This window comes from Mustela nigripes, chromosome 6, assembly GCF_022355385.1.
Source record: "Mustela nigripes isolate SB6536 chromosome 6, MUSNIG.SB6536, whole genome shotgun sequence".
Classification (NCBI taxonomy): domain Eukaryota; kingdom Metazoa; phylum Chordata; class Mammalia; order Carnivora; family Mustelidae; genus Mustela; species Mustela nigripes.
Genome location: NC_081562.1, coordinates 86,032,286 through 86,059,839, shown reverse-complemented (window position 1 = coordinate 86,059,839; position 27,554 = coordinate 86,032,286). Strand labels below are relative to the sequence as shown.

Below are 27,554 nucleotides of genomic sequence, written 5' to 3'. Positions count from 1 at the left end.
GATAGGGAGATGGTCAGTGCATGGTATGCTAAGGACTGCTTTTTTGTGATTTGCTTTTTCATCTTGCACTGCTGTTTGCTGGCCTCATGGAGCCTCTGATGTCACCTAGGTGAGAGGATTGGAATCTTTGGTGTTTTGTCCAAGCTAGCCAAGTTCTCAGTTCTAAAACTGAGATGGCTTGGTAGCCAGCAGATCTGGCTCTATAGTTCTTGGTTGCAGTGAAAAATGCACTAGGCTATGGAACCAGCCTAACCTGAGTTTAAGTCCTGCCATCCATCCAATAAATATCCAGTGAATACCTAGTGAATTCCTAAATGTCAAATACCAGGGTTTGTAGGGGGTGCTCAGGATACAGTAAACAAAGCAATTCCTTGCTCTCATGGAATTTAGTCAAGTGAGAGAAGACAAAAATATACATCAATCAGGTGATAAATGCTAAGAAGAAATATAAGCCAGCGGGATAGAGACTAAGGGGAAGCACCATTATGGAAAAATGGTTAAGGAAAGTCTGATATGGGGACATTTGAGCAAAGGAGTAGGTATGTGGCCTGCTAGGGAAAGTGTTTTAGGGAAAAGGCCCTGAGGTGAGAGCATGATCGTTGAAGGAAATGCAGCGAGGTCAATGGGCCGTTGTAGTTAAAACAGAGTACAGGAGGGGAAAAGTAGAAGGAAACAAGATGGATGACAGGATGGGGGGTGATGAGGCTATTAGGGAGAGGGAATGTACCTACCTATATGTGATAGGGCCTTGTAAGTCAAAGAAGAGCCGTATGCTCCTATTCTGAGTGAGGCCAGAAGCCAAGGATGGGTGTCCTTGGTAAATGACATAGAACTTCTGACTTCCGAGTCTTCGGTTTTCCCATCTTAAAAATGAGTTGCAAAGTTGTTAAGATCAGAGATCATGTAAACCTATTTTTGATAGAAAACACATCAACCAGTCAATCCGTATCGCGGTAACTCCATACAGTGTATTGTCTTTTCTATACCTTAGGCAGGTTGCAGCATGTCATGCTGCTTAAGACTAAGCTCCCGCGGGGCATCTGAGTGGCTCAGTCGGTTAAGCCGCTGCCTTCGGCTCAGGTCATGATCTCGGGGTCTTGGGATCGAGTCCCGCATCGGGCTCTCTGCTCAGCAGGGAGCCTGCTTCCTCCTCTCTCTCTCTCTGCCTGCCTCTCTGCCTACTTGTGGTCTGTCAAATAAATAAATAAAATCTTAAAAAAAAAAAAAAAAAGACTAAGCTCCAACGGGCGAGCATAAGGGGGACCGTGTTCTTTAGGTATGGGAATGTGGTCCTGGCGAAAGGAAAAGGTGAGTTTTAGAGACAGATTCGTTTAGTCATTGAAGATGTGTGGCTGAGGCTGTCCCCCTTCCTCTTTTAAGGGCTGCAGCGGCGCCAAACTCGCTTTCCCAGGTTCCACTGCAGCAGAGACCCCGCCTCCAGAGCCAGTCTGCCGGCGACTTTCGGCTCTGCGCCGGTCTCCGCCTCCAATTCCCGGCATGCCGCGGGGGTGGGGCTGGCACGTAGACTCCATTTCCCAGCCTGCCCCGGGGCTCGGTCAGGACGTGCCGGCGCCTATAAGAGCCAGAGCGCTGCGGCCGGAGCCTATTGTTAGCCGGAGCCGGGGCGGTTCTGGGCGTCTGCTACCGGGGGCGCCCGAGTTGCTGGAGCCGCCCGCCCTCCACCGCCTGCCGGCCGACCTGCCCACCCGCCCTCCCTCCCAGCCCTGCCGCCCTGGGAACTCCCCGACCGTCGCCGCGGGCCCGGGACTCGCTATCTCCTCTTTCCTTCCCACCCGGGCTAGGGCGGCGGCGGCAGCGGGGGCGGCAGAGACCATCACGGGAGGAGGCAGCAGCGGCGGGGCCGGTAATGGGCCTGGGGGTGCGGGGCGGAGGGTGCCGCCTCATCCTTTCTCGGGATCGGCCCTCGGGCGGCTGTGGAGGAGTGGTCAACCCAGAGCTGCGCGGATGGAGGGGTCAGAAATGAGGGAGGCTCGGACGGGAGCGGTCGGGGGGCGGGGAGCCAGGGCGCCGCTGGAAAAGGAAAGAGTCGGGAGAGGCGTGGGAGCTAGGGGCACGGAGGACGCGGGCCCGGACTGCGGGGGCAGCTCGGGGGAGACCGATGGGCGGCTTGGAAGCTGGCAGGATTGCGGATGAGGGTTGAGTTCGGAATGGAGTGGAGGTGATGTAGGATGGAGGGAAGTGAAGGAAGGGGAGGGCGGATAGAGGAAAATGTGGGAGGAGTGGTTGGGAATTTGTGAGTAGCAGGCAGGAAGGGATGAGGAAGACTGGGCAGGGGCTGCAGACGATTGGAATGAGCGGGAAGGTTAGCAGGAATCAGAGAAATGGGCCGGGAGCTGAAGGGTTCAGTAGGGGGTGTCCATTAAAAGGAACTGATGCCTTGACATGTCCTTTCGGCTCAGGTTCCTGATGTCTCCCATTTTTCTAGCGTTGTGGGGGAAAACGAAAGCATCACTTGCCCTGGCTGCTATCTTTATCATTTTCCACAGGCCCAAACACGCAACTGACTGCCATCCATCCCTTTTAGTGCCATGGTCTTGATTTATCCTTTTAAAGGGGTTAGAGTGGCAGTGTGACACACAAACCGTTCTTCAGTATGAAATGTTAGAAGTTATCCCCAAGAGACACAGTGTCCTCTTGTCCTATAGTTTTCAGTTTAAGGTAAATTCATAGTTTATTCAGATTTTTATTTCTTTTCTGACGTTACATCTTGCTAATCTCCAAACCCAGGAGGATGTTGGTGTGTGCCAGAGTTATAAATGACTGGATATCCTTGAGAGTTAATGGTTCCTGCAGCATCATGTTCCGGGTCTCCCACAGAAATCTTGTGTCCTCCATACCATGGTAGTTTAGACGTGGAAAGCTGAATTCTAACCTTGTGGTAATGAATGGGTAAAAAATCCAAAAACATAAAACAGTGTGGGCTAGAGGGGGGCTTCCTTAAAATACCTAGTTTAAACAGTATGTTTGCACTCAAGCACTTTATAAGTTCATGATCCTGGTAATCAGAAGGACATGCGGATCCATGAAATTCATAGTATTTGAAAATCAACAGCAATATCTTGTAAAAGAAGAAACAGGTCAGGTTATCTTACTCAGGTTTATCCAAACACTTGGCAGCAAACCTGCCTTCCTTCTAACCCAGCTACAGAAGATAACCCTGACAATCCTACCAGAGATTTTGGTCCCTTGACCTTTAGCAGGAGGTTGGGTTCCAATGGCGTGAAGAGGCTTTCTCCTGTGAGTTATACCTTGTATTACTATTTTATACTCAAGAGAGAGGCTTTTGTTGCCTAACCTTTGCAAATACATGTTGAATCCAGAGAATTTTTCCCGGGCAAGTCCCTCTTTTGCTAGTCTCACATAAGCTGTGTTGTTTTGTTTTGTTTTGGAGAGGTTGTGATAGGAATCCTACAGGCCTGAAAAGGCTTAGATCTAGTACTAAAATGCACGTACGCTATAGATCTTTACTTGGTGCTAGCGTCATATCTTCTGTACTCTGTAGGTATGCTTTATTTCTTATACCTTTGGGAAATACTCAACTAGAAACACTTGAGAAAGGACCATAAGGCATGTAGCCAGAAAGTCAGCTGACCTTTCATTTCACTGGCATTAAAAAGCTTTTATGGGGGTTTGCACTATTTTCCCCAAAAGCATTTGTTGTTTGAGTTGGTGATTTTGACAGTTAACTGTCAGTTATGGCCTGCATTTCCAGTTTAACCTTCATTATTTCTGTATGGGTTTAGGTGCTTGGAGTATAAATCACAGGTGTTTCTCTTGAACACAGACATCGATCCTCTGCCAGTGAATGGTTGAGAGAGGTGGGAATGACTGATTTCGAGGTGTGGTTTGAAAAGAGGTTGATCTAATGAACTGGAAAGTGTGGGACCTATTCTGGTTGTTTCCGTTGCAAAGAGAGGTCTCTTCAGGCCACTGTGCAAATGGATAGGAGGTTTGTTTTTGGTGCGCAACCGAGTATCTTTTTCTGACAAGTCAAGTTCACACCAGAGTTGGGCAAGGAAGGCTGGGTTGAAATTTAAATTTATACCGGTTGTCAGGACAGAATCAATGGATTGTATATATAGTGGAGCAAATGTCAGAGAAAGTGATGCAGAGCGGTCCTGGGTAGGGTGAGGAGAGCTCAGTCAGTATGCACACATAGCCAGGGGTTCAGATGATCCCCCGGCATTTTAAGGAAAATACCTTTCTCCTAGGTTTCACATCTTTTCTTTCTTTCTACTTTCTTTTTTCTCCCCTCTTTCTTACCTCCCTCTTATCATTGCCCGGAAGCCACTATTCCAGGAGTGGAAGTGGGAAAGACCTAGAGAAAAGGGCAAAGGAGAGTGGAACAAAGAGCCAGCAATCCTTGCTGCACCACAGGAAGTGATCCCCCTGAGGGCAGCTGGGTTGAGACAGTAAGAATTTTAATAATAAAGAGGATTTGGGACCAAACCCAGCCTCATGCAGGGCAGAAAGAGAAATAGTCAAAGGGAAGCCACACTCCTGGAAGCAAAGAGACCCTGGAGGAAAGAAGAGGACTGCACATCTGCTTCCAGGCCAAGGAAGAAGCCACTTTCCCCATAGCAACACTAGACATCTCAGTGAAAACTAGAGCTGGTCTTAGGCCCTTTCTGAGAAAGCAGATTTTTCTGCGCAGTCTGAGTTTTCATCTGGTTGATAAGGTTTTTAAGTGGGGAGGAAAAATTCAGTTCGGTTGTCAACATTATTCTCTCTCTCTCTCTCTCTCTCTTTTTTTTTTTTTTAAAGATTTTATTTATCTATTGACAGAGAGAGAGATCACAAGTAGGCAGAGAGGTAGGCTGGGAAGGGGAAAGCAGGCTCCCTACTAAGCAGAAAGCCCCACGACACAGGGCCTACAACACAGGACCTACGGTGCAGGGCTAGGGCCAATCCCAGCCGAAGGCAGAGGCTTACCCCACTGAGCCACCCAAGTGCCCCAACTCGCTTTTAATTTTATCCCACCCACATTAAGTTCTCAATTTTAAAGATTACCACCCCCCCATCCTCGAATGGATGGGGATTTATTAGTTAAGAGGTATCTTTAAGGGGTACCTGGGTGGCTCAGTTGTTGGGCAGCTGCCTTCAGCTCGGGTCATGATCCCAGGGTCATCCTGGGATCAAGTCCTGCATAGGGCTCCCTACTCAGTGGGAAACCTACTTCTCCCTCTCCCATTCCCCCTGCTTGTGTTCCCTCTCTCACTGTGTCTCTAGCAAATAAATAAATAAGATCTTTAAAAAAAATTTAAAAAGAGGTATCTTTAAGCCCAGCCGAAATCTTACCACATTAAAAGGTCCTTGGCTCTATTTTTACATGTCCTGGGAATGTGACCTCCAGTGGTAAGATGAGTAACCTAAGGAACAGAATTGACAACTTGGGTTCCTTTTTACATTTAATTACAGTTCTTAGCAAGTACTTGATTTTAACCCCCTCCCTGGCCAAATTTATTTCAAGAATGTGCTTGTCGGAGACCTACGATGGCTGAGGTTTCTTAGGTACATCTTTTGACTAGAGTGTGAATGTTCATGGGATCTGGACAGATAGATCAGGAAGTGTCTTCGCTCGAGTACTTACTAAGTCTGGTTGAATCTGTAGCAGGCATCTCGCAGCACCACGGTGTATTCTGGGTAGCTGCTCTGCAGTAATGCAGCCCTGTCTTCCTGGGCAGTGTTATTCCTGCTGCATAATTAGCAACTAGTGAGATCATAGTCTGGGGAGATTCTGGCATTACTGAGGCAAAGCAGGGAGGCTTCGTAGCGTCACGTGTGGCTCTGGCTCTGACAGCATTTCTGTCAAGCAGATTCATCTTCTTGGGAACTTAAGTTCAAAGACGGAGAAGGAGAAAGCTTTGTCACTGGGAAATGGACCATCCCAGACTCTGTGTGTAGGTGACGTGTTAAAAACCCTGCCTACCATGTTGACGACACCAGAGCCAACTGTCACTTTTTTGCTATTTGTTTTTCCTGTGCCGGCTTCTTTGCAGAGGGCTAAGATGGTAAAGCTAAGTTTTCCTCGCACAGGGGATGGTGGTTGGCCAGCTGGGCCCAATTTTATGGAGATGTTTGAGATTGAAAAGGAGTCGGGCTTTTCAAGGCAGTGCCGATTCTAATCTTCAGTCCATTCTTCAGAACGGAATTTGACCTTTCTAGCAGCCTGATGAGAAGCTTCACCCTTGTAAAGATCTGGGTGTAAGTGTTTTCCTGGGCTTCTGATAAACTCTGAACTCCAGAGCCTAGAGCAGTATTTGTCCCAAAGTGTGTTCCAAGAATCACTTGCCCACCCGCAGTGAGACACTATGGAAACAGAGGGTTCCATGATCAGGTGTGGGGACCCCTGCGCTATGTTTGCTCTCACCCTTCACCACGCTCGTTAGCATAGTAAAAGCCTCCAAGCTGTCCTGTCATAAGCATTCTTCTAAACTATTTGGACACAGCGGTCCTATTTCCACGTAAAGCTATTAATATCCGTGGAACTAGTTGATTTAATGTATACACTTTGGGAAAAGCCAGGCTAAATTTTCACTAGGAAAAATAATTGGATCTAGTCTGGGTTTGGGCCCAGCCTAATTCTGCCTGTGATCTCCAGTCCCTGGTGCTGGCCCCTTGGAGAGCTCTCCCGTGTGCGCTCAGGAGCCGCTCCCATTATTCCCGGGCTAATGAAACCCAGAGCCCAGCTGGCCTGGAACCAGAGGCTTTCACTCTGCTCAGAAAGGTGCTGCTGTTACTCATCTCATTATTTTAGAGCGACTGAGACTGGAGGGCCTGAAGGGAAAATAAAAGTAGGAAAACGTTGGCCAGAATAAGTAGAGAAATGACCTTGTCTCGAGAGACCAGACATCAGCGCTAGATCAGGGACTTATTTTCTTCATTTGGAGAGCTGTGTGTATAGACTTGGGAGGGGTCCGGCTCAGAACAGGAATGCTGATTCCTCTTTTCCCCTGGGCAGAATCCTAATGCGCCTGACTAACCGGTGGTGAGCAGGGCCTTTGGGGCCAACGTGGTGGGCTCCCCAAGGAAACCCCTTTGAAACCAATGGATGCATTCACGGGATCGAGTCTCAAGAGGAAGTTTGATGATGTGGATGTGGGCTCATCGGTTTCCAACTCAGATGATGAGATCTCCAGCAGTGACAGTGCTGACAGCTGTGACAGCCTCAATCCTCCTACAGCTGCCAGCTTCACACGTGAGTGAGCCCCTCCACCCCCAGCCTCCACCCACGTCCTCTGAGCATCAGAGCCCACTGCAGTCCTTGAGACAGCTTCTTCTCTCTGGCAGGGGGCTTTTTCCCGAATCATGGTCTTTTCCATTCTTAGCCCAACCTTACTCTTCGGAGGACTTGATTGCTCTAATATCATAGACTTAGGTCTAACTTATTCTAGCTGATTTTTCCTATGCTATGGTTTATAGGTCCCCAGAACTGGCAGAATTAAATTGAAGAAGTCGTCCAGGATTCTACCCTTAACCGACCAGAGTACCACACAGTTGTAGCTCTAGAAGGACATACATGTTGCCTGGACAACTGGGGCAGCTCCAGATTTCCCAATTCTCATGGCTCTGTTAATTTCTTGGAAAGAACCTCTGATTCTATAGATCAGAGGTTACCTATGGACCAGATCTGGCCCTCTGCCCATTTTTGTAAATAAAGTTTTATTGGCACACAGCCATACACATTGTAATTGCTTTCATATCACAGTGGCAGAGTTGATCTTATGGTATTTACTGTTGGGCCCCTTAAAGAAGAAGTACACCATCCCCAGCTCTAGATAACACTGCCCAATAGAATTTTCTGTTATGATATAAGTGTTCTATATCTGCAATGCCCAGTATGGTAGCCATTAGCCATATGTAGCTCTGAGCACTTGAAATGTGATTAGTGTAACTGAGGAGCTGAATTTAAGTTTTGGGTTTTTTGTTTGTTTGTTTGTTTTTAAATTACTACTTTCAATTGCCACATGTGGCTGGTAGTTGTTGCATTGGACAGTGAAGCCGTATAGATTGTTAGAGCCTGAAAAGATTACCTAGAGATCCTCTTCCCAGCTAATGTCCAAAATTAGCTCTTGGGGTCATCTCTTTGGGTAAAGTCAGCCTGGAGGCAGTGGTACAGACCAGCCGATGTTCAGGGTCCCTCCCAACTGTGCATTTATGACAGGAAGATTAGAAGTGTTTCAAGGCACAGAGAGCACTTTGGACAATAACTGAGCACCTAGGCTGATGAAAAAGAATGAGGGCCCCAGGCAGGCCATTTTGGGGTTGGTAAAACCGCTCTGTGCTCCCTTCTCAGCCACATCCATCCTCAAGCGACAGAAGCAACTGCGGAGGAAGAATGTCCGCTTTGACCAGGTGACTGTATACTACTTTGCCCGGCGCCAGGGTTTCACCAGTGTGCCCAGCCAGGGAGGGAGCTCGCTGGGCATGGCCCAGCGCCATAACTCTGTGCGCAGCTACACGCTCTGTGAGTTTGCTCAGGAGCAGGAGGTCAACCATCGGGAGATTCTTCGTGAGCATCTGAAGGAGGAGAAACTCCATGCCAAGAAGATGAAGGTGCCTAAAGGGGTCTGGGGTCTGGGGTGCGGTTACTTAACCATGTCCCGAGACAAAAGTGGGAAACCATCTAGGTCTCTTGGTTATTTAATTTGTCTATTGCCCTTGGCGTGTAGAGATTCCAGATCTTTCTAGTGAGAAGTCTCAGATTTGGAATCAAATCTCAGTCTGAGACACCATTCTTTCTGTCTCTGGTGGGGAATCTACACAAGATAGCAAAATGACTTGCTTAGAATTCCCTACCCTTGCCCCCTCAGCAAGTTTTTTACAAGTTTAAGGTGCGAATACCTGAAAACATTCAAGTCTGTCACCCTGGGAACCCGAGGAAGCGCATTGTTTCACTTTCTTGTCAGATGACTATCTGTTGTCCCAGGCACAAAACAGGCTTTCTCCAGTAGACCCTGCTGTTTATGAAACCTCTGTCCCCCCTAGGTGATGGTCTTTTGGGTGTAAGCAACAGCATTACCACACAGCTATTTCAGTTTGTACGGTACTGGGTCTGCCATTGGATGCCATACCCGCTCTTCGAGTTTAGGAGGAGAGCAGGGCTGGAAGAAGACCCATTGCGTACGGGATGGCTCTTTACAGCCGCCCAGTTGCTCTTGGCACTGCTTGGCCCTCCACAGCCATACTTTCCACCGGGCGGCAACAACTCCCCTCCCCCCGCCCTACCCTGAGTTCCTGGTTCCAAATTTGGAGAACACTGCTCTCCGCCTGGCCAAGTTTCTTGTGGGCCCAAAGCATGCGGACCTATATTCAAACAGGTGGGTGCATTATTTCCAGAGTTGTGGGTGAAATCCCAGAACATGGGGTGGTTGGAGAACTGAGGGCAGAGGATATGGGCTAATGGCATCTCATTCCTGTCTCCCTCTGCCAGCAACGTCTCCTTCCCGCAGCCCACACCCGGAGCCTTCCACCTGTTTTTCTGACTGGAATGACATTGAGGCGTCCCTTTCTTGTGTCTGAGGAATTCCTTCACTGACCCTATCACCTTCCTGCTGCTATAGCAACAGCAGGGGAAATAAACACTGTTCTCACCATTTGCAGCGAAGGCTTTTCTTCCCTTTGCCTAGAAGAGACCTCTCTGCTAGATCTGGTCGAGGGATAACCTGGCAAAGCACGATTCCGTCCTGCTCTCTGGCCTCGCTTGTCAGAGGTCTAGGGACAGAGCCAGGCAACTTTGAGGCTGACGTAGGATTACTACTTAGTAGCTGATTTAGTGAAGAGCAGCAGGAGTGTGGCAACTGATAAATCTTTCTGTGTCAAGAGAAGACCCTTACTTTGCCCTCCCCGGGTCCAGTTTTCTTTTCTTAGAAAATTTTCCCAAATCTTCAGTACTCTGCGGGGGAGAATGTTAATCTAAAAAAATACATCCTTTGCATCTCCCGTGTGCCATCTAATACTTTCCTTTTTAGGCTGTTCGCTCCCCCACCCCCTACCCACCCAAAAAAGCTCCTGGTACTCTGGAGCTTTAATGATGTGTAATTGTTCTAATCCTTCCATTATTATTATTATTACTATTATTTTTAATTCTGGCCTTTTACTAACATAGAAGTCATTATTTGGGGGAGTTGAATTGGAGATCCAGCTTTACTTAGTTTTCAGAAAAATATCCAGTTATCCCAATATCATTTAATGACCAGAGGACTCTCTCTCTCACTTGAGTTGAAATGCCACCTCTGTTGTGTTACATGAAACTCTTACATCTATGTGGGTTTCTTCCTATTGCATCTCTAATCTCTCTCCCTGGAGAGGACAGCGGGAGGGAGGGTGCTTGGGAGGAGCCCATCCCCAGCAAAACAGACAAGGGGAGCAGTCCCAAGGTTGGCAGAAGGGCCCCTCACCATGGGTCTGCCTGGCACAGAAATAACAGACCAGGAAACACCCAGAAGCACCGCTGTGTTTGTCCCCCCTGCCCCCCTTCCCCCAAACAAACACAACAGGTGTGGAGCTGATTAGCCGGGTCTGTTGCATCATCTGTCTCCCAGGAGTTGTTCCTTTACTAGCACTCATCTGTGGCTGGGTCTGATGAAATAAACCGGCCCCTCCAGGAGCTTGGCTCTCATCCTGCTGGTAGCTTTCAGAGCTCTGGGCATCATGCAGTCTCATTTTCTTTCCTTGAATTCTCGCGTGAGTTTTCAAAACTCACCTGGCCAGATTGTCTTCAGCCTGTCCTTCCACGAAGACTCCCTTTTCCTGGTTCTCTGTCTTTTCTCAGTCCAGAGAACCCAGATTTCTGCCTCTAGAGAGTACCCCAGTATTATATACACTTCCCTACTTCACCTACAGCTTTTCTTTGAAATCAAATAAAAAGGATTAGGAAGGAGAATGAGTGTATTCTAGGCTGTGGGTTGGAAGTGAGGGCTTGGATAGCTGTTTAATTGGTCGGTTTTTTTCTCCTCCCAGTGAAATGAAGCTCTTGTGTGTGTGCAGACAATTCTTCACACTGTGGGGCTTCAGTTTCCTTGCGAAGACCTGGTAGCCTTGTACTACACTTTAATGTGCTCTTTGTGGTTTTGGGTCCTTGGGGGTACAGATTGAAGGGTGTCTTGCAAGTTGTCTAGATATCCAAGGAACATCCAGTCATTGGCAGACCTCCTCCCTGTCGTTAGAAGGCAAGTTCGCTAAAGTTACGGGACCCAGGGCTGGGAATGGAGGGTATATTTGTGGGAAAATACTATTTTCTAGGAGGGACAATGAGACACAGGCTTTGAGAAACTTTGATCCAGAAAGGTGATAGCCTCTGTGTTGATAGGGAGGTGTTAGAGCTGCCAAAGGCTGCCTGCCTTCCTGCTCTCGATTTATTCTCTTAAACAATCCAGTATGGTGGTAGCGAGTAGCCACATGTGGCTATTTATACTCAATTAAAATGAAATAAAATTAAAAAGTTTCCCTTCTGCTTTGTGCTGGCCGCATGTACAAGAGCTCAGTAGCTACATGTGCTACGAGCAGCATGGATATACCCATCATAGCAGAAAGTTCTTTCGGGTCTGTTGCTCTCAAGGCTAACCTTTCCTTCCTCCTGTCTCCCGGTAGCTGACCAAGAATGGGACGGTGGAGTCGGTGGAGGCTGATGGCCTGACCCTGGATGATGTCTCAGATGAAGATATCGATGTGGAAAATGTGGAGGTGGACGATTACTTCTTCCTGCAGCCCCTGCCCACCAAACGGCGACGGGCTTTGCTCAGGGCTTCAGGGGTTCACCGCATTGATGCTGAAGAGAAGCAAGAACTTCGAGCCATCCGCCTGTCACGTGAAGAGTGTGGTTGTGACTGTCGCCTCTATTGTGACCCAGAAGCCTGTGCCTGTAGTCAGGCTGGGATTAAATGCCAGGTGAGTCTACAAGTTTGCCTGAGATGGCAGACCTAGAGTCTCGGGCAGGTGGTATGGGGACCAGTGAACATGGGAGGCTGCCCTTCGTCTGTGGGTGGATTCCCCATGACTGGCAACACTCCCTAGTTCCACAGCCCTTCTCCACCAAGGGAAAAAACCAAGTATGACAGGATTCCTAAGCTGGGGAGATAGCAATGATCTTTCTGTGTTTCTCACCTCAGAAGTGATAAGCAGCAGCTGTCAGCAGATGGGGGAACATGGGTTAATACATTTAATGTCAGTAGCTGATCCTTAAATATTGACTGATTTCATGAGCTAAAAGGAAGCAGAGAGATGAGGTAGGCCTTCAGGTTTTATCTTGCAAACACTCACAGGACCTCTACTCCAATTTTGTAAAACTCAAAATAATTCTCGGGTTCATGTAATTCAGGATCAGACTTGGCCTGGCAGAGCTCAAGTCCAGTGTCCTAAAAGATGGAAGACATCATCCCCTAGCTGACCTGAAGAGACAGCTTAGAAGGCAGTTCTCCATTGAAAATAGCAGTACCATCCCAAAGGATGAAATTTATTTGGAACTTGTATACTGAGGATGTGGTGCTGAGTCCTTGTGGTTGAATGTATCCTAATGAACCTTTTCTTTCTTGTTTTTAGGTAGGTAATAGCTGTAGCAGATCTGGCCAAATACTGCTTTTCAGACTGAAGTCCCATAATGAATCAGTCTGTTATACAGTCCTGAGAATAGTCCTAAGAATTGGACTGCTCCTAAGAACTGGAATGGAGAGTTCTAGAAGTTGGTATCATAGGAAGACATTGTATATTTGTATATGTATATTTGCTCATGTTTTTTGTGGGGTTTTTTTTGGTATGTGTGGGCTTCTTTCCTTTTTGGGGTCCAAAAGGGAGTTAAAGGAGGCAGAGAGGATCTCCTTTCCAGATATTTCTGGTCTGTAAACTACATACCTTAGTAACTGCTCTGGACCTCAGCTGGTCCACCATCAGGGAAAGATGAACCAGGTGGTAAAAAGCTGGCCATTGTTAATGTTTGAACTGTCATTGTAGCACCCTAGCAAAACTAAGGCACTTTTGCTTAGTTTCCCTAGAATATATTGCTTTAGATCAGCTAGATCTTCCACTTCGTTTCCTTGTCACTGCAGAAGGCAGTAGTAGGCTTGGGCCCCAGCCTTTGTTTTCTCAATAAACTAGGTGAATTCTGGATAAGTCTCTGAGGCACAAAAATTTCTTCTACTGTGAGAACTGTCAGCATTCAGAGGTATCTTTGGACTTTTTTTTTTTTTTTAAAGATTTTATTTATTTATTTGACAGAGAGAGATCACAAGTAGGCAGAGAGGCAGGCAGAGAGAGAGAGAGGAGGAAGTAGGCTCCCTGCTGAGCAGAGCCCGATGCGGGACTCGATCCCAGGACCCTGAGATCTGACCTGAGCCGAAGGCAGCGGCTTAACCCACTGAGCCACCCAGGCGCCCATCTTTGGACTTTTTAACTGGAAAGGCCCTTTAACATTTTTGGCTACATTTTATTTGGTAGAGGAAACAAAGCCCTGAAGACATAAAGACTTTTTTTTTTTTTTTTTAAAGATTTTTACCCATTTATTTGACAGAAAGACAGCAAAAGAGGGAATACAAGCAGGGGGAGTGGGAGAGAGAGAAGCAGGCTTCCTGTTGAGCAGGGAGCCTGATGTGGGACTCAGTCCCAGGACTCCAGGATCATGACTTGAGCTAAAGGCAGACGCTTAACGACTGAGCCACTCAGGCCTCTTTTTTTTCCCCCTAAGATTTTATGTATTTGAGAAAGAACAAGAAGAGGAGAGAAAGGAAGGGAGAGGAATGAGAAGACTCTGCGCTGAGCGTGGAGCCTGATGCAGGGCTTGATGCCACGACCCTGAGGCCACGGCCTGAGCCTAAACCCAAGAGTCAGATGCTTAAGTGACGAGGTGCCCCTGAGATAAAGGACCTTCCTGAGGGCACACTGCTACTTCATGGCTGTGCTGGAACTGAAACTACCTGACAGCTACCACGTAGTGCTCTGTTAGGTCACGCTGCGAGTTACATTTGTTCCTGGTGGTTCCTCTTTTAAGACCTCAAATTCCAGCTGCCTATTTGCTGCCAGCTCATGTCTCCACTCTCCATCGTTAAGTCTGGTGGTCTCAACTTCTTCAACCTTCTTGTCCTCTCCTCAGGTGGACCGCATGTCCTTCCCATGTGGCTGTTCGAGGGATGGCTGTGGGAACATGGCCGGGCGCATTGAATTTAATCCCATCCGGGTCCGGACTCATTACCTCCACACCATCATGAAGCTGGAGCTGGAGAGCAAGCGGCAGGTGAGCCGCCCACCGGCCCCCGACGAGGAGCCCTCACCCACGGCCAGCTGCAGCCTGACGGGAGCCCAAGGCTCAGAGACACAGGACTTCCAGGAGTTCATTGCTGAGAACGAGACGGCAGTGATGCACCTGCAGAGCGCAGAGGAACTCGAGCGGCTCAAGGCAGAGGAAGACGCCAGCGGCTCTAGTGCCAGCCTGGACTCCAGCATAGAGAGCCTGGGCGTGTGCATTCTGGAGGAGCCCCTGGCTGTTCCCGAAGAGCTGTGCCCGGGCCTGACGGCCCCCATTCTCATCCAGGCTCAGCTGCCCCCAGGCTCCTCGGTCCTGTGTTTTGCTGAGAACTCCGACCACCCCACTGCCTCAGCAGTGACCAGCCCATCCTATTTGAACAGCGGGCCCCTGGTGTATTACCAGGTGGAGCAGAGGCCAGTCCTGGGGCTGAAAGGAGAGCCCAATACAGAAGAAGTCCCACCCTCTTTCCCCAAGGAGAAGGATCTGAATGTCTTCTCCCTCCCGGTTACCTCACTGGTGGCTTGTAGCCCCACAGACCCAGCTGCCCTGTGTAAATCCGAAGTGGGGAAAACGTCCACTCTGGAAGCGCTAGTGCCCGGAGATTGTAACACTGAGGAGCCTGAGAATGAAGACTTCCGCCCCTCGTGGTCCCCCTCGAGCCTCCCCTTCCGCACAGACAATGAAGAGGGCTGTGTGGTGGAGAAAACCTCCCAGCCGAGTGAGGACAGGCCCCCGGAAGATTCTTCGTTAGAACTCCCTCTGACAGTCTGACGTGGGGATGGAGAGTCCGCCTCTTACCCATTCTCTATTTATTCCCTTATTTTATCTAACACCATTTCAAAACAAAACTGTAGAAGCAGCTGCTACTCCCATGTTATTTTATTGGGGTCAGGGGGGAGGGATGGGTGGGAAAGAATTGTTTGTAAAAGTATTTTTTAAAGGGTAAACGGAACCAAGGAGACCAGTCCCAGCTCAGTCTGGGGAGTGTCTTGGGGCAGAGGCGGCTGCACAGTGCCGTATACTGAGCCTTCTGGGCCCCTGGAACAAAGGAGGAGGATCTCCCAGGAGAAGTTGGGTAATTCAAGCAGCTATTCGTTCCATAGGGACCAGAACACAGTGATTTGAATGGCATGACAAAGCCCCTTCTCCTTTCCCAAGCTCCAGGTGGGGTACAAGCTCACTTTCTCATCAATCACCCCGATACCCCTCTTGGGTGGTATCATCAGCTGGAGTATCTGGTCAGATCTAGAGTGGAGCAGATGGAAGGGTCTCTGCTCCTGTAGAAAACCTCCAGGATTTATGAAAATTTAACCTGCCTTCCCTGGCCCCCCATTTGGTAAATAAGTTAATATTTGACCTGTTTGGTGTTCTCTGACCTGTTCCCCACACTGGGGATACCCGGTCTGTAACTTGAATTATTTCTTTCATGTGTTCTTAGGTACTAAAGTTAAACTTGTCTATTTATCTTTCTTTCCCCTTCTGTCCTTTTCCCTTCAAGAAAAAGCTAGACTGGCTGGGGATGTGGCCTGAAGAGCCGGAGTCCCCTGTCTAAGGCCCGCTCTGTCAGGCACTTTCAGGCTGGGACTCACACATCCCACGGGAGGCATATATAGAACACTATGTCCAAAAGAGGCAGCGGGGACAGGGTGCTGTCTGGCAAGAAGACTTTATTTGTGCCACACTTGCTTTTTCACCCAGGTCTTTCCCCCACTCTGGGAGGTTTGAGCTTTAAAGGAAGAGAGGATGTGGCAATCTAAAGTCACGGACTAGTTTTTGTTCTATTTTTCTGTATCTACCCTTGTGGTCCTTGGATATACAGGGTTGGAGAGCTCTTAAACTATTCCTGTCCACTCCCCCACAACCCCAAGAACTGCAAATATTTATCGGATCCCTCCATCCTGATAAGTAAAAACTGGAAGCCAAACCAATTCTTAAATGCAGCTCCCAGGTTCCAAAGAATTCAAGTTCTATGACCTTTGAGATCTATTAAGTGGGACTCAAATTCAGCTCTTACCTCGATGGGGGGGACACGGTTCCTGTTTACCTTAATGTCCAGCTTATGTTCCAGGATGACCACTGCGAAATTCTTTTTATTAGTAGTTCTCTCTGTCTCCGTTTGGAGGCAGGAGGGAGCAGAATACTCTTGTCTAGCACCCTTTACATCATGCTTCACTTCTGGTATGTTAACTGGCAAAGAACAAGTGAAAACCTTTTTGATTTTGGTGGGGGAGAGAACTCTTCCCACTTACCTTGCTCACCCAGCCTTTTCCTGTGGGCCGTTAAAGCACCCTTTCTGTATGTCCCAGCATCAGTTTACCTATCCAATCTCTCACCTGAGCCTGTGAGGCCCTGTACTTAAAAGATGAACCCAGTCTGCCTCTCCTGTTCATTCCCGGTTTTGCTTGGTTTTACATTTGGAGGGGAGTTCTTAAGTACAGGACCTTGTCTTCCCCCATCCCCTAGCCTCACAAAACAGTCTTTTAAGTACCTGAGATCTAGACACTCCCAAGCTGAGCCCCACTCTCTCACCTTCGGCTGGCCACTTGAGTACAAGACTGAAGCTTCACTGCAAATTCGACTCTGGAAAAGAATTTTCCTGAAAGTTTCTGGTGGGGGGAGGGCACTACACATTTCCTCCTCAGGAAGGGTCGAGCCTCACCTAGGAAGTGGATTCTAGCTGCTCAATAAGAGACACTTTAGCCTTTGGGATCAAACCAGGAATCTAAATCTAATTGTCAAACTGATGGCCAACCCCCAAGATAATTGGTTTTTCTGAAAAACTAGTTTTTTCATCCAAGTCCATCCCTCCATTAACTCAACAATTCTGACTCATGCTGATCCCAAGTTTTTTAATGCTGAATATTAACATTGAGCATTAATCATCTTGTCAAGCAAAGGGCCTTTTCTACAACCTAGTCCATCTCGTTTCTGGTGCTACCTGAGCTGGACAGAATTCTAGCTCATGGTTGCTAGAAAAGCTAAGCCTAGGCCTCTGATCACAGGAGCAGATGGCCTCGGTCCTGCTCAGTCTAGGCCTAAATAAAAGAAATCTCATTATTGCAACTCATTTTCCAAGTTTCCTTTCTCACATCCTGTACACAGGTAGTATTTTCAATGTGAATCCAAAGCTTGTCTGGGTCTCTGAAAAGATTTTTTTTTTCCTTTTAGGTCCTTTACATTGTGATAATGCTGTATTTAAAGAGAATATTTAAATGTAATATTAAAGAAATATTCAAAAGAACAGTGTGTTATTCTTTATCTTGGCAGTCTTGTTAATTGTTAGAGAAAGGGTGTTTCTCTAGCATCATCTATAAAACTAAGTCAGTTAGAGGTTAATGTTAACAACATTATGGTAGAAAAATAGAATATTCTCTTTGGAGCATCAAGAGCTTGACTTGCATCATATGCTTTTATGTACCTCTTCAGCTAAAGTAGGTCCTGATCCTACCCTGCTGGAGCTTTCCTCTGCCTATAGTCCCTACTTTGGGGGCTCATTTGTTAATCCCAAATTCCCTCTTCCTTGGGCCATCTTAAAATCAAAGAGCACTGACGTCGAATCAGCTCCCTCAGAACTTCCATCCCACCAGAAGCTTCTGTTCCAACCACCTCCATCCCCCATTAATTAGGTTCTGTCAGTCTTGTCAAAGGAGCTTTAGCAAAAAATTAGAGTATGCATAAGTCATTTGCAGCAACTGGTTTCAGGCAGTCTTTACTTGGCTTTAAAACAGTGCTTCATGCATTTACAATAAGTTACACAGACGGAAGCTAAACCCAACTTGCTCACAATGCAGGCCTCTCCTGGTCTCCCAGGCGGGGCAGTGCCTAGAACCTTCGAGGTTTAATTCATGGCCCAGGGAAGGGGCCACTGTCTGTCACAGCACAGTGGAGGCAGCAGAGCTGAAGATCCTTAGGGGCTGCCCCACAGCCCAAGAAACAGATAAGGGGGCGGTGAATGGGCAAGAAGCATTTGCATTTCCTTTTATCTTTTCCATTAGTTCCCATATATGAGTAACTATTTGCTTGGGGGTGAAAAATGTTCAAGAATTTGGAAAGGAAAGGGAGTGGTTAACCCAGTGCAGTGAGGGGACAAAAAAAAAAGCTATTTTTGGTCATCACAAGAAGCACTGAGGGCAGCACAGAAGTACACGCACAGATGTAAATGTGCCGATTTCAACAGTGCCGTTGCCCTCGCCACCCAGAAAATGGAACAAAAACACAGCTGTAAGGAATACAACAGTCGTCAAGCCCTTGGCCAAATGAGGAAAAAGCTCACTTCCTAGGACCTGAACTTAAAACCTTACAAGGAAAGGCCAGGATAGAGGCCACTGGCAGCTCCGGCTGATTCTGAGGAAGTTGGGATGATGGTGTACTCGGGAGCCCTCTGGGAAGAAGGTTCCTTTCAGTTCCAGCTCCCACATGGGCACCACGCGGGGAAGCCGACGGTACCTACTCCTCTGCCTCCCACACGCCTAATGGTGCACACAGCCCCCCTGCCGACCAGTGCTGTCTGGTACCATGCGGCTGTCCTCTGTGACCGCAGGACAAGGCCATCCACTCCACGTTCACTCAGCGCCCTGTCCCAGTGTAGTTGACGGAAAGCAGGACCACGTTGTGTAGTAAGAGGGACAGCTCAGCTTCTGTAAACACCATCAGTGTTAATAGCCTGGCCAGGGGACAGGTAGCCTTCTAACTGCCTTGAGGAATAGGGCTGGATACTAGAGGCAGAAGCCGAGTGCAGAGGTGTGACATCAAGAGGCTACTACTGTCAAAGTTCCCTGGCTTTGTTCTGGTCCTTGCATGTATGCTTTCCTTTCCTTCCACCAGACACTCCTTTCTACTCAGCCTCATTTCTTGACTCTGAAGGGGTGGTGGTAGAAAATTCAGAGATGGTAGTGCTACTAAACACCACTGTCACCCTTGGGATTCTTCTGGTAGAAGCTGGTGCTCTGGACATTTCTCGACTCCAAGGAGATTAGTAGGCCTCGCCTGATATTCACAGGCTTAGAAAACATCAAGGCCTAGCCAAAGGTTCCACCAGGAGATCCAAGGCCTAATACCCACCCTTGGGTACTCTGCATTTAGCCAGCTGAGTGTTTTTGTTATGAATTTGAAGGCCTTTAGACTAGTGCTCCTCAACTGGGATGATTCTGTTCTCTTCTCCCCACTGGACATCTGGCAATGTTTGGAGACATTCTGGGTTGTTGGAACTGGTGTGGAGGATGCCACTGGCATCTCATAGGTAGAGACCAGGGTCAGTGCCAGAGATCCTCTAACGCATGGGACATTAGCGTCAATAGTGCTGGGCCTGAGAAACTGCTTCCGGACGGCACACGTGCCGTCTTGGGCTCCCACAGTCCTCACTACTCCCTCTTGTCTTGCATAGTCTACTTCATTACTGCTTATGCCCTTTCAGTTAGATATATACATTAAATAAGGGTCCCACGGTACTCCATAATCCACTCCAAAATAATCTTGGAATCAAGGAGAAAAATACTTTGGATTTTAGTGGCATAACCACAGGGATGTGTCTCACCTTTCAGGCTGCAGGAAATCTGTAGCCACTCTCCCAGCCAAGCTCGACACCTTTCTTCAGCAATATGGGTAGAATTCAGGCCACGAAGATAACAAGCCTGGATCACTCAGAAGAGGAACAGTCCTCAATAATCACATAGCAAATACGCCCATGAACTGTAAACCCACAAATAATTCAAAATCTCCTTTAAATAAGTTATAACCTCATGCCCACAAGAAACCTTTCTCCATGGCAATCTGAACTACGACACACAAGAGGACAAGCAAAGGGGCGTATATAACAGAAAATGGTAGGTCTAAAGAATAGTGTCCGCGGGGGCACCTGGGGGGCTCAGGCAGGTAGGCAGGTGCCTTTGGCTCAGGTCATGATCCTGGAGTCCTGGGATCTGCCTGCTGCTCCCCCAGCTTGTGCTCTCTCTCTCTTCCAAACAGATAAATAACATCTTAAAAAGAAAAAAAAAAATCGTGTCCTTGGTTTTTGAAGGGCCCAGGGAAAAGAAATATAGACTGAAATTACATGGGCAATTCCTCTTCCATGAGTTAAGTTCACTGAGAAAAAAGACACAGAAAGGGGGTGAAAGAATAAAGAGTTTGGCCTTAGTTCTAACAAGCAAAACACGGAGCTCTCTGTAAGCTCCCGGCCCCATGAGCTCCGGAGCCCACCGAGGACTGAGGGTTGGTATCGCAGAAAGTTCTTACCGACTTCACCTCCTGGGGAGACAGCTGGCCAATCCCCAGCTTTGCCAAAGCTCTGTCCAGCTGGTGAATTACGATGGTATGAGTCTTTAAACGGTATCTCAACAAGAAAGAAGGCAGGTAAGGCGTGAGAAGCATGGCTCTACTCAGGGCTTTCTGTAACACATCAACACAGGAGGAGAAAGTCAACACAGTTAGCACCACCCACACAACCTGAGGCAAGGTGAGGCTGCGGGACACAGAAAGCCTCAAAGTGCTCACCATTTGCAAAGCATGGAGTTGCTTCATGCCCAGAGGATGGTTAGAGAAACACTCTCTCAGAGCCAGGATGTCATGTACTGCTGGGTGGGTACCATGCTGTATCTTGGGAGAGGTGAGAGATTGGCAGAGGTTAGGAAGGTCCTGCCTGGCCCTTTTTCCTAGTTTTAGTGCAAACAGGATCTCACAAGAGTCGGAGTTTGCAGGAAGGGTTAGTTGGAGGAGTACCTTGGTGCACAGCTCTGTCATATGCCCTCGGAGTCCTGCGTCAGAAACCAGAGGGATAACCTTTTCTAAATAACAAAGGATTTCTGGGTGGGACCGCTTCCGGAGAGCATGATAGATATCTAAGAAATCAATCTGTTGCTTTGGGGTCCAGAAATGTTGGATGAGGAGCTGCCTAGGAAACAGGTACCTGAAAGGAAAAGGAATCACAATGTCACTTGCCACTGTCACAACAGGCCTCTTTCAAAGCGATCCAAGAAGGCCTTCAGCAGACATGAGCACTAGGAAGAAGAGATGGAGACATGACTTCCCTCCCTACCTCACTGCTCTTTTCTGTAAATGAATCTCAGCCTGAGGTTTAAAGATACACTGAAGCACAATCTCAGGCGCCATTACTGAGCTTATATGAAAGGAAGCGGTACTGGAACAGCCTCACATGCAGCAATTAGATAAAACGGCTTCATTTGAACTAAAGCATCTGAAGAACACATTTTGGATAGAGGTGGAGAGAGGCGCACACAGAGCAGCTCCTCGTATGTGATGCTGACAACCTCAAACTGTGGCACAGTCCATATGTGTATGTAAAACGTTCAACGCAAATTTGTTTTTTTAATTCATTTTTCCACATGTGTAGTGGTTTTGAAGCATGGCCGCAAATTCCTTGGCATTCCTCTTACTGAGAAGGTCTATGTCCCCCTACTTTTTTTTTTTTTTTTTAAAGATTTTATTTATTTATTTGACAGAGAGAAATCACAAGTAGATGGAGAGGCAGGCAGAGAGAGAGGGAAGCAGGTTCCCTGCTGAGCAGAGAGCCCGATACGGGACTCGATCCCAGGACCCTGAGATCATGACCTGAGCTGAAGGCAGCAGCTTAACCCACTGAGCCACCCAGGTGCCCCGTGTCCCCCTACTTTTAAAATCTGGGTAACTAACTGAACCAATAAAACAAAGCAGAGAGAGTCTTTGTGACCTCCAAGGCTAAGTTATAAAAGGCCAAGCAGATTCCTATTTGCTGAAGCACTCACCCCTGGAGCCCTCAGCTGCCATTTTCTCTGAGGCCACCACATTAAAGAGGCCTGCAGGCATGCTACCTCAGAGATCCTGCCTTCCAGCCTCCCTGTTAAGGTACCAGATATGAGTGAGTTGAGAACATCCAGACTAGTCCCTTCATCAGCTAAATACCAGAGGGACTTCTGTCAACACCATATGAAAGAGAAAAATCAGTCATCCACCGGAACCCTAATTTCCTGACCCATAAGATCATGAAAAGCTACTAACCTTCAGGGTTGTTATACAGCAACAGATAACTAAAATAACATGCAAGATCACAGTTTAAAGGTGTCATCTTGGGGCGCCTGGGTGGCTCAGTGGGTTAAGCCTCTACCTTCGGCTCGGGTCATGATCCCAGGGGCCTGGGATCGAGTCCCGCAGAGGGCTCTCTGCTCAGCAGGGAGCCTGCTTCTCCTCATCTCTCTCTCTGTCTGTCTCTCTGCCTATTTGTGATCTCTCTCTCTGTCAAATAAATAAATAAAATCTTAAAAAAAAAAAAAAAGGTGTCATCTTTGGGGGTACCTGGGTGGCTCAGTCGGTTAAGTGTCCGACTTGTGTTTTCGACTCAGGTCATGATCTCAGGGTTGTGGGATCAAGCCCCCTATTGGGTTCCATGCTCAGCAGGGAGTCTGCTTGAGACTCCCTCTCTTCCCCCCAACCCTGTGCTCACTCATTCCTGTCGTCTCTCTCTCAAAATAAATGAATAAATGTTTAAAAATAATAATAAAAACTGGGACGCCTGGGTGGCTCAGTGGGTTAAGTGTCTCCCTTTGGCTCAGGTCATGAACTCAAAATCCTGGGATTGAGCCCAATGTCAGGCTCCCTGTTCAGCGGGGAGTCTGCCTCTTCCTCTCTATCTGCCTCTCTCCTAGCTCATGTTCTCTCTTGCTCTGTCAAATAAATAAATAAATAAATTCAATCTTTGAAATTAATTAATTAATTAAATAAAACAGTCATCTTTGAATACAAGGTAAAGTAATAAGGATTTATGTTACCAGAATATGAAATGCATTTCTCTCCTGGAAAAAAAAGATTCTCCCAAATTCCTATGCTTCTTAGGAAGTGGGCTGCTGATTCTAGGGATGATGGAAAAGGTCATAATATTATTTCACAACACATGGGGGTAGCTAAGAGACAGGCAAAGTCTAAGCTACCTACACCTACAGCTGATCCAGTAATCCAAGTGTTACTGAGTGGCTAATTAGAAGACTGGAGCAGGAAGTGTAATAATCTCTGCTACTTTTGAAATGGAGAGTTCTTTAAATAATTTTTAATTAAAAAAAAACCTGTTTCTTCAATATGCTGGGAAGATAGAAATCTATACTCACATGAGCAAGAAGACCAGGTAGTTGGCAAAGGGTGGAATGGAAATAATACCTAGGAAAAGACACTTGGTGACGTCTCGACGGAACTAAGCAGAAATAAAGACAGATGCAGTTTTAACCCAAGTAAGTTCTTAATACAGTGAACAATCCCTCCCCCATACTGTGCAGTAAACTTCCACTGCAGCCCACAAAAGGATCAAGGTCATTTCTATCTACCTCTAGTTGGTAAGTACCTTGAGGATAGAAGCACTGATTTGTTCATTTTGATATCCCAAGTCATGTCTAGTACGGGGCCTGACATTATAATAAATCCCTCAACAAAGTCTTCCTGATATGCCAAATGGGTCCTAGGTTCTCACTTCTAGCTTCCAAACTACCCATCATGTCACCACCAAATACTACTTTCCTGCTGCCTTTTGGATCCCTGCAGATTTTTATATATTCAGAAATGAACTGGATTTTAGTATTTATAACTTGTATTTAGAAAGTCCTCCAGACTCTCTATGGAGCTCTATTTTAGAGGGCTACAACTCTGAATAAACCCAAGTCTAACAAATAACCTGATGCTCTCATTTAGTTCAATGCTTGATCTCACAGTGGAGGGGAAAAGGTTGATCAGGGGTGAACAAGGCAGGAAAGAAAAATGCTTGCGCTCTTGGTTAGCTTTAATTACCTCACCATGAACTTCTGGACATCTGCCCCTGGCCCATACCTGTCTCAAATGCTCCATCTCCCGGTATGGAAGTTGATGAAACTCTATGTTATGCTTCCACATATTTGTCTTTATTCTTCTAGCCTTTTTGGCATCAGCCCATAACATCTGCAATCCTGCCTCATTAAAGTAGAGAACAAGAGTGTGATGTTATCCTAGTTTGTATCTTACCACAGCTTCCAACTCCCTGTTTACCCACAACACACCTACTTGACACTACTCTAAATCAGAGCTCTAAACCAGGACACTTGAAACTCTTGTGAGGCCACACTGTATCTCTCTTCTCATTCTTTATCCCCCTAGCATATCATCTCTCTTCCAGCTAACTTGGCCTTCTGTGATCTACTATGGAATGCTCTCCCTCTTCTGGTTCACTCTACTCATTCCCTCTTTAAAGTAAAATGCAAAAGCTCCCTAACCTCAGGAAATCTTGCTCAATTACCCTTATGTAGTCCCCAACCAGATATTAACTTATCTCCTTCTAGAACACTTTCAGAATACTGTAATTCAATATATTTCTATGGTTGCAATTTTTTTTGTTTATCTGATGATAATTCTTACATTTTACCTAAGACTTTAGTTTTTAAAAATGTTTTCATATTTGGGGCACCTGGGTGGCTCAGTGGGTTAAAGCCTCTGCCTTCGGCTCAGGTCATGATCCCAGGGTCCTGGGATTGAGCCCCATATCGGACTCTCTGCTCAGTGGGGAGCCTGCTTCCTCTTCTCTCTCTGCCTGCCTCTCTGCCTACTTGTGATCTGTCTGTCAAATAAATAAATAAAAATCTTTAAAAAAAAAAGTTTTCATATTTATGAATGAAATGATATAATGTCTAGGTTGGTTTCAAAATAATACAGGAGAAGGCAAGTGTATAAATTAAGTACATTGGTGGCCACGAGTTGATAACTGTTTAAGTGAGGTTGAGTACATGAAAATTCATTATATTAATCTATTTTTGTATATATTTAAAAATTTCCATAATTAAAAGTTTAAAACAGGGCACAGAGGTAGCTCAGTACGTTAGGCGTTCTGCCTTTGGCTCAGGTCATGATCCCAGGGTACTGGGATCCAGCCCTGTATCTAGTTCCCTGCTCAGTGCAATTGGCTTCTCCCTCTCCCTCTGTGTGTCCCTCCCCCTGCTCGAGCTCTCTTTCTAAAAAAATAAATAAAATCTTGAAAAAATAAAAGCTTAAAAAAAAACCCAAAACCAAAATGCTTTTCCAGGCCCTTTTCTCATTTAATCCTAGTTATAAACCTGGTAGCAGACATAGCAGCCATTCTATTTCTACTTTAGATTTTGCAAGTCCATGAAGCTAGTAATAATCTTGATAACATTCACAGCTGACAACATGGTAGTTTACTGTAATTGCAGTTATGATAAAAGCATAGAGTACAATAACATAGACACGTTTATTGAGCACATACTATGATCAGGCCATAAGTAATTTATTGATGTATTTATTTAATCTTCACAGCCATATGATCAATAGGTAGGTCCCATTATTTTCCATATTTTACAGATGAGAAAACGAAGGGAGGAGGAGCTTAAATAACTAGTCCAGTCACACAGCCAGTGACCTATCATCATATAGGTAGTAGTGACCTATCATTATATACTCTTCTAGTAACTAGCACAGCTCTGATCTGAACAAAAACATTTAGAAAATAAGTATATGTAGTGTTGTTTCCACGATATGCTATCTAGGACAGATCTGTGACAAGCATTTGACCACATTTTCTTATGTGCCAAGTCAACTGACATCTCAAGGCAAGGTCTGTGAAGCCATAGATGCCTGTCCTTGTGCATGTCAAAGAATTCCTATAATAGTCGGCTGTGTGCGGCTAAGAAAAATGCAACAATAACTATATTCCCCCTGGATATTTTCTAGAAACATTCTTCGAAAGTGCTGAGAACGAATTTAATCCTCAAGCATATATGAAACAGAAAACACCCCAGTTCACACCACAGAGCAGAACATGCAAGTCATCTTACTTATTCTAAACTCTTTGACATTGCCCACGAACGGATTCAAGGGATTTCTATTTTGGTTTTACCTTTCATGAAGATTGTGTACATGACATAGAAGCGGGGAAAATGACGACCCAAGAAACGATGGTATTTCCCATTAATCACTTTTGTCTTGGCCACCACATAAGAGATCAAGCTCTTCACGTCTGCCTTTGGTGAAAGGTGAAGCTTTGAAGACCTACAAGGGAGATCAGAGACTGGGAATCAGTCCTTTACACTAATGTAAAACACCAGTCTCAAAGGATGTATGCTAAGACCTGAATCTTCGGAAATCCAAGGAAGATCTTGGGCATAAGGAGAGATAAGCAATCAGACTGAGGAAAAACGTCGCGCGGACGAGAGGTCAAGCATTAAGGAATATGGGGTGTGGTAGAAGTCTGCAGGGAGCGCAAAGCCTGAGGGACCATTTGAACAGCGTGCTAAGGCCAAAGAGATGGGATCGAGATAAGCCGTAAAACCTAAGCCGAAAAGGGAGGCTGACAGAAAGTTCAGGACACGTGGGGCATTCGGAAAATATGGGGCACTCAGAGTTGTGACGGTCAGGAAGCTCCCTCACTGGTGCGACCGGGATGCGAGTTCTGAGCAGAAGAATAAAAGCCCCGGGGCCAGGGCGTGGAACGCTGAGGATTAAGAGACCGCATGCAAACAAGGCTGACACTGGAAAGCCCTGTACATCAGAAACGCTTTCCTTTCTCCCAGGTCCCTCACCGAGGGGCCCCCCAGGCCAGGCCACAGCGAACAAGTTGCAGCTTCCGGGTGACATGAGGTCCGGGGGTGACCGCCGAACCCCACAGAGCAGCCCGAGCCCAGCACACCCTGGAGAGCGCCATCTTCACAGGGAAGGAGGGGTAGAAGGGAGGAGGTCTCCTTCAGGTCAAAGTTCACCGTACGTCACGTTTGTTGGAGAACGCATGCGCCTCTCCTGAGTGCTGATTGGTGTCCATGGACGGCCTGTCTGGCGCTCCTCAGGCGAGGAGGCAACGCTAAGACTAAGTGGAGAAAGAAGGAGCACGATTGGACGCAGCCAGGACTTCCTGGTTTAAAGGCGCCGGAAACTGGCTATCCCCGAGGCAGATGAGGACGTATGGTGGTGGTTGGGCTTGTGGTCTTGAGGACGTCCTCTCACTGAGGGCCTGCTGATCCCTCGCGATTCCCTAGGGCTTTTTGACGCCGCCCTTGTCCTCTGTACGTACCCCGGGCTTCCGGGCCTAGACGCGGTAGGTGCCGGGTGCCAGTGCCGCATTGCCTGGGGCCGCGGCGCCTCCTGGGGGCTGGGGAGACCTGCTGCTCCCTCTAGTGGTGGCGGCCGAAATAGGCCGGGAACTGTCCAGTGCCAGTGAGGTGGTCAGGGTTGGAGGCCTGGGAGCGGCCCCTGTGCACACTCAGTACCTTTTTGTTTCAGACGCCGGTTTCCAAACTAGGTTTGTGGGGATATGCCCTTCCTTAAGCGCCTCCTGAAGACCAAGGTCGGG

General features: G+C 47.2%; 2 protein-coding genes across 8 annotated transcripts; one reads left to right on the top strand and one right to left on the bottom strand.

Annotated features, from left to right (window-relative positions):
- The first annotated feature begins 1,576 nt into the window (after positions 1-1,576).
- On the top strand, positions 1,577-17,516 carry CSRNP2 (cysteine and serine rich nuclear protein 2). Of its 3 annotated transcripts, XM_059403124.1 has the most exons (6): positions 1,577-1,864; positions 6,058-6,225; positions 6,983-7,219; positions 8,318-8,577; positions 11,614-11,910; positions 14,105-17,516. In XM_059403124.1, exons 3-6 carry the CDS (start codon positions 7,069-7,071, stop codon positions 15,026-15,028), a joined length of 1,632 nt encoding a protein of 543 aa, XP_059259107.1. In that variant the 5' UTR covers positions 1,577-1,864; positions 6,058-6,225; positions 6,983-7,068; the 3' UTR covers positions 15,029-17,516. The 3 variants fall into 3 exon arrangements, with proteins under 3 accessions (XP_059259107.1, XP_059259105.1, XP_059259104.1); XM_059403122.1 differs by lacking the exon at positions 6,058-6,225; XM_059403121.1 differs by lacking the exon at positions 6,058-6,225 and having other exon boundaries at positions 1,577-1,973.
- LETMD1 (LETM1 domain containing 1) lies at positions 13,225-26,948 on the bottom strand. Of its 5 annotated transcripts, none has more exons than XM_059403126.1 (9): positions 26,791-26,947; positions 26,109-26,260; positions 24,056-24,171; positions 23,347-23,429; positions 20,972-21,158; positions 20,747-20,848; positions 20,489-20,641; positions 19,791-19,887; positions 13,225-14,145 (listed from the first exon to the last, which is right to left on the bottom strand). In XM_059403126.1, the coding sequence occupies exons 1-9, from the start codon at positions 26,910-26,912 to the stop codon at positions 14,081-14,083; spliced, it is 1,077 nt and encodes a 358-aa protein (XP_059259109.1). In that variant the 5' UTR covers positions 26,913-26,947; the 3' UTR covers positions 13,225-14,080. The 5 variants fall into 5 exon arrangements, with proteins under 5 accessions (XP_059259109.1, XP_059259108.1, XP_059259111.1 ...); XM_059403125.1 differs by lacking the exon at positions 13,225-14,145 and adding an exon at positions 18,728-18,894 and having other exon boundaries at positions 26,791-26,945; XM_059403128.1 differs by lacking the exons at positions 13,225-14,145; positions 26,791-26,947 and adding an exon at positions 18,728-18,894 and having other exon boundaries at positions 24,056-24,175; positions 26,109-26,198.
- Between the last annotated feature and the right edge of the window lie 606 nt (positions 26,949-27,554).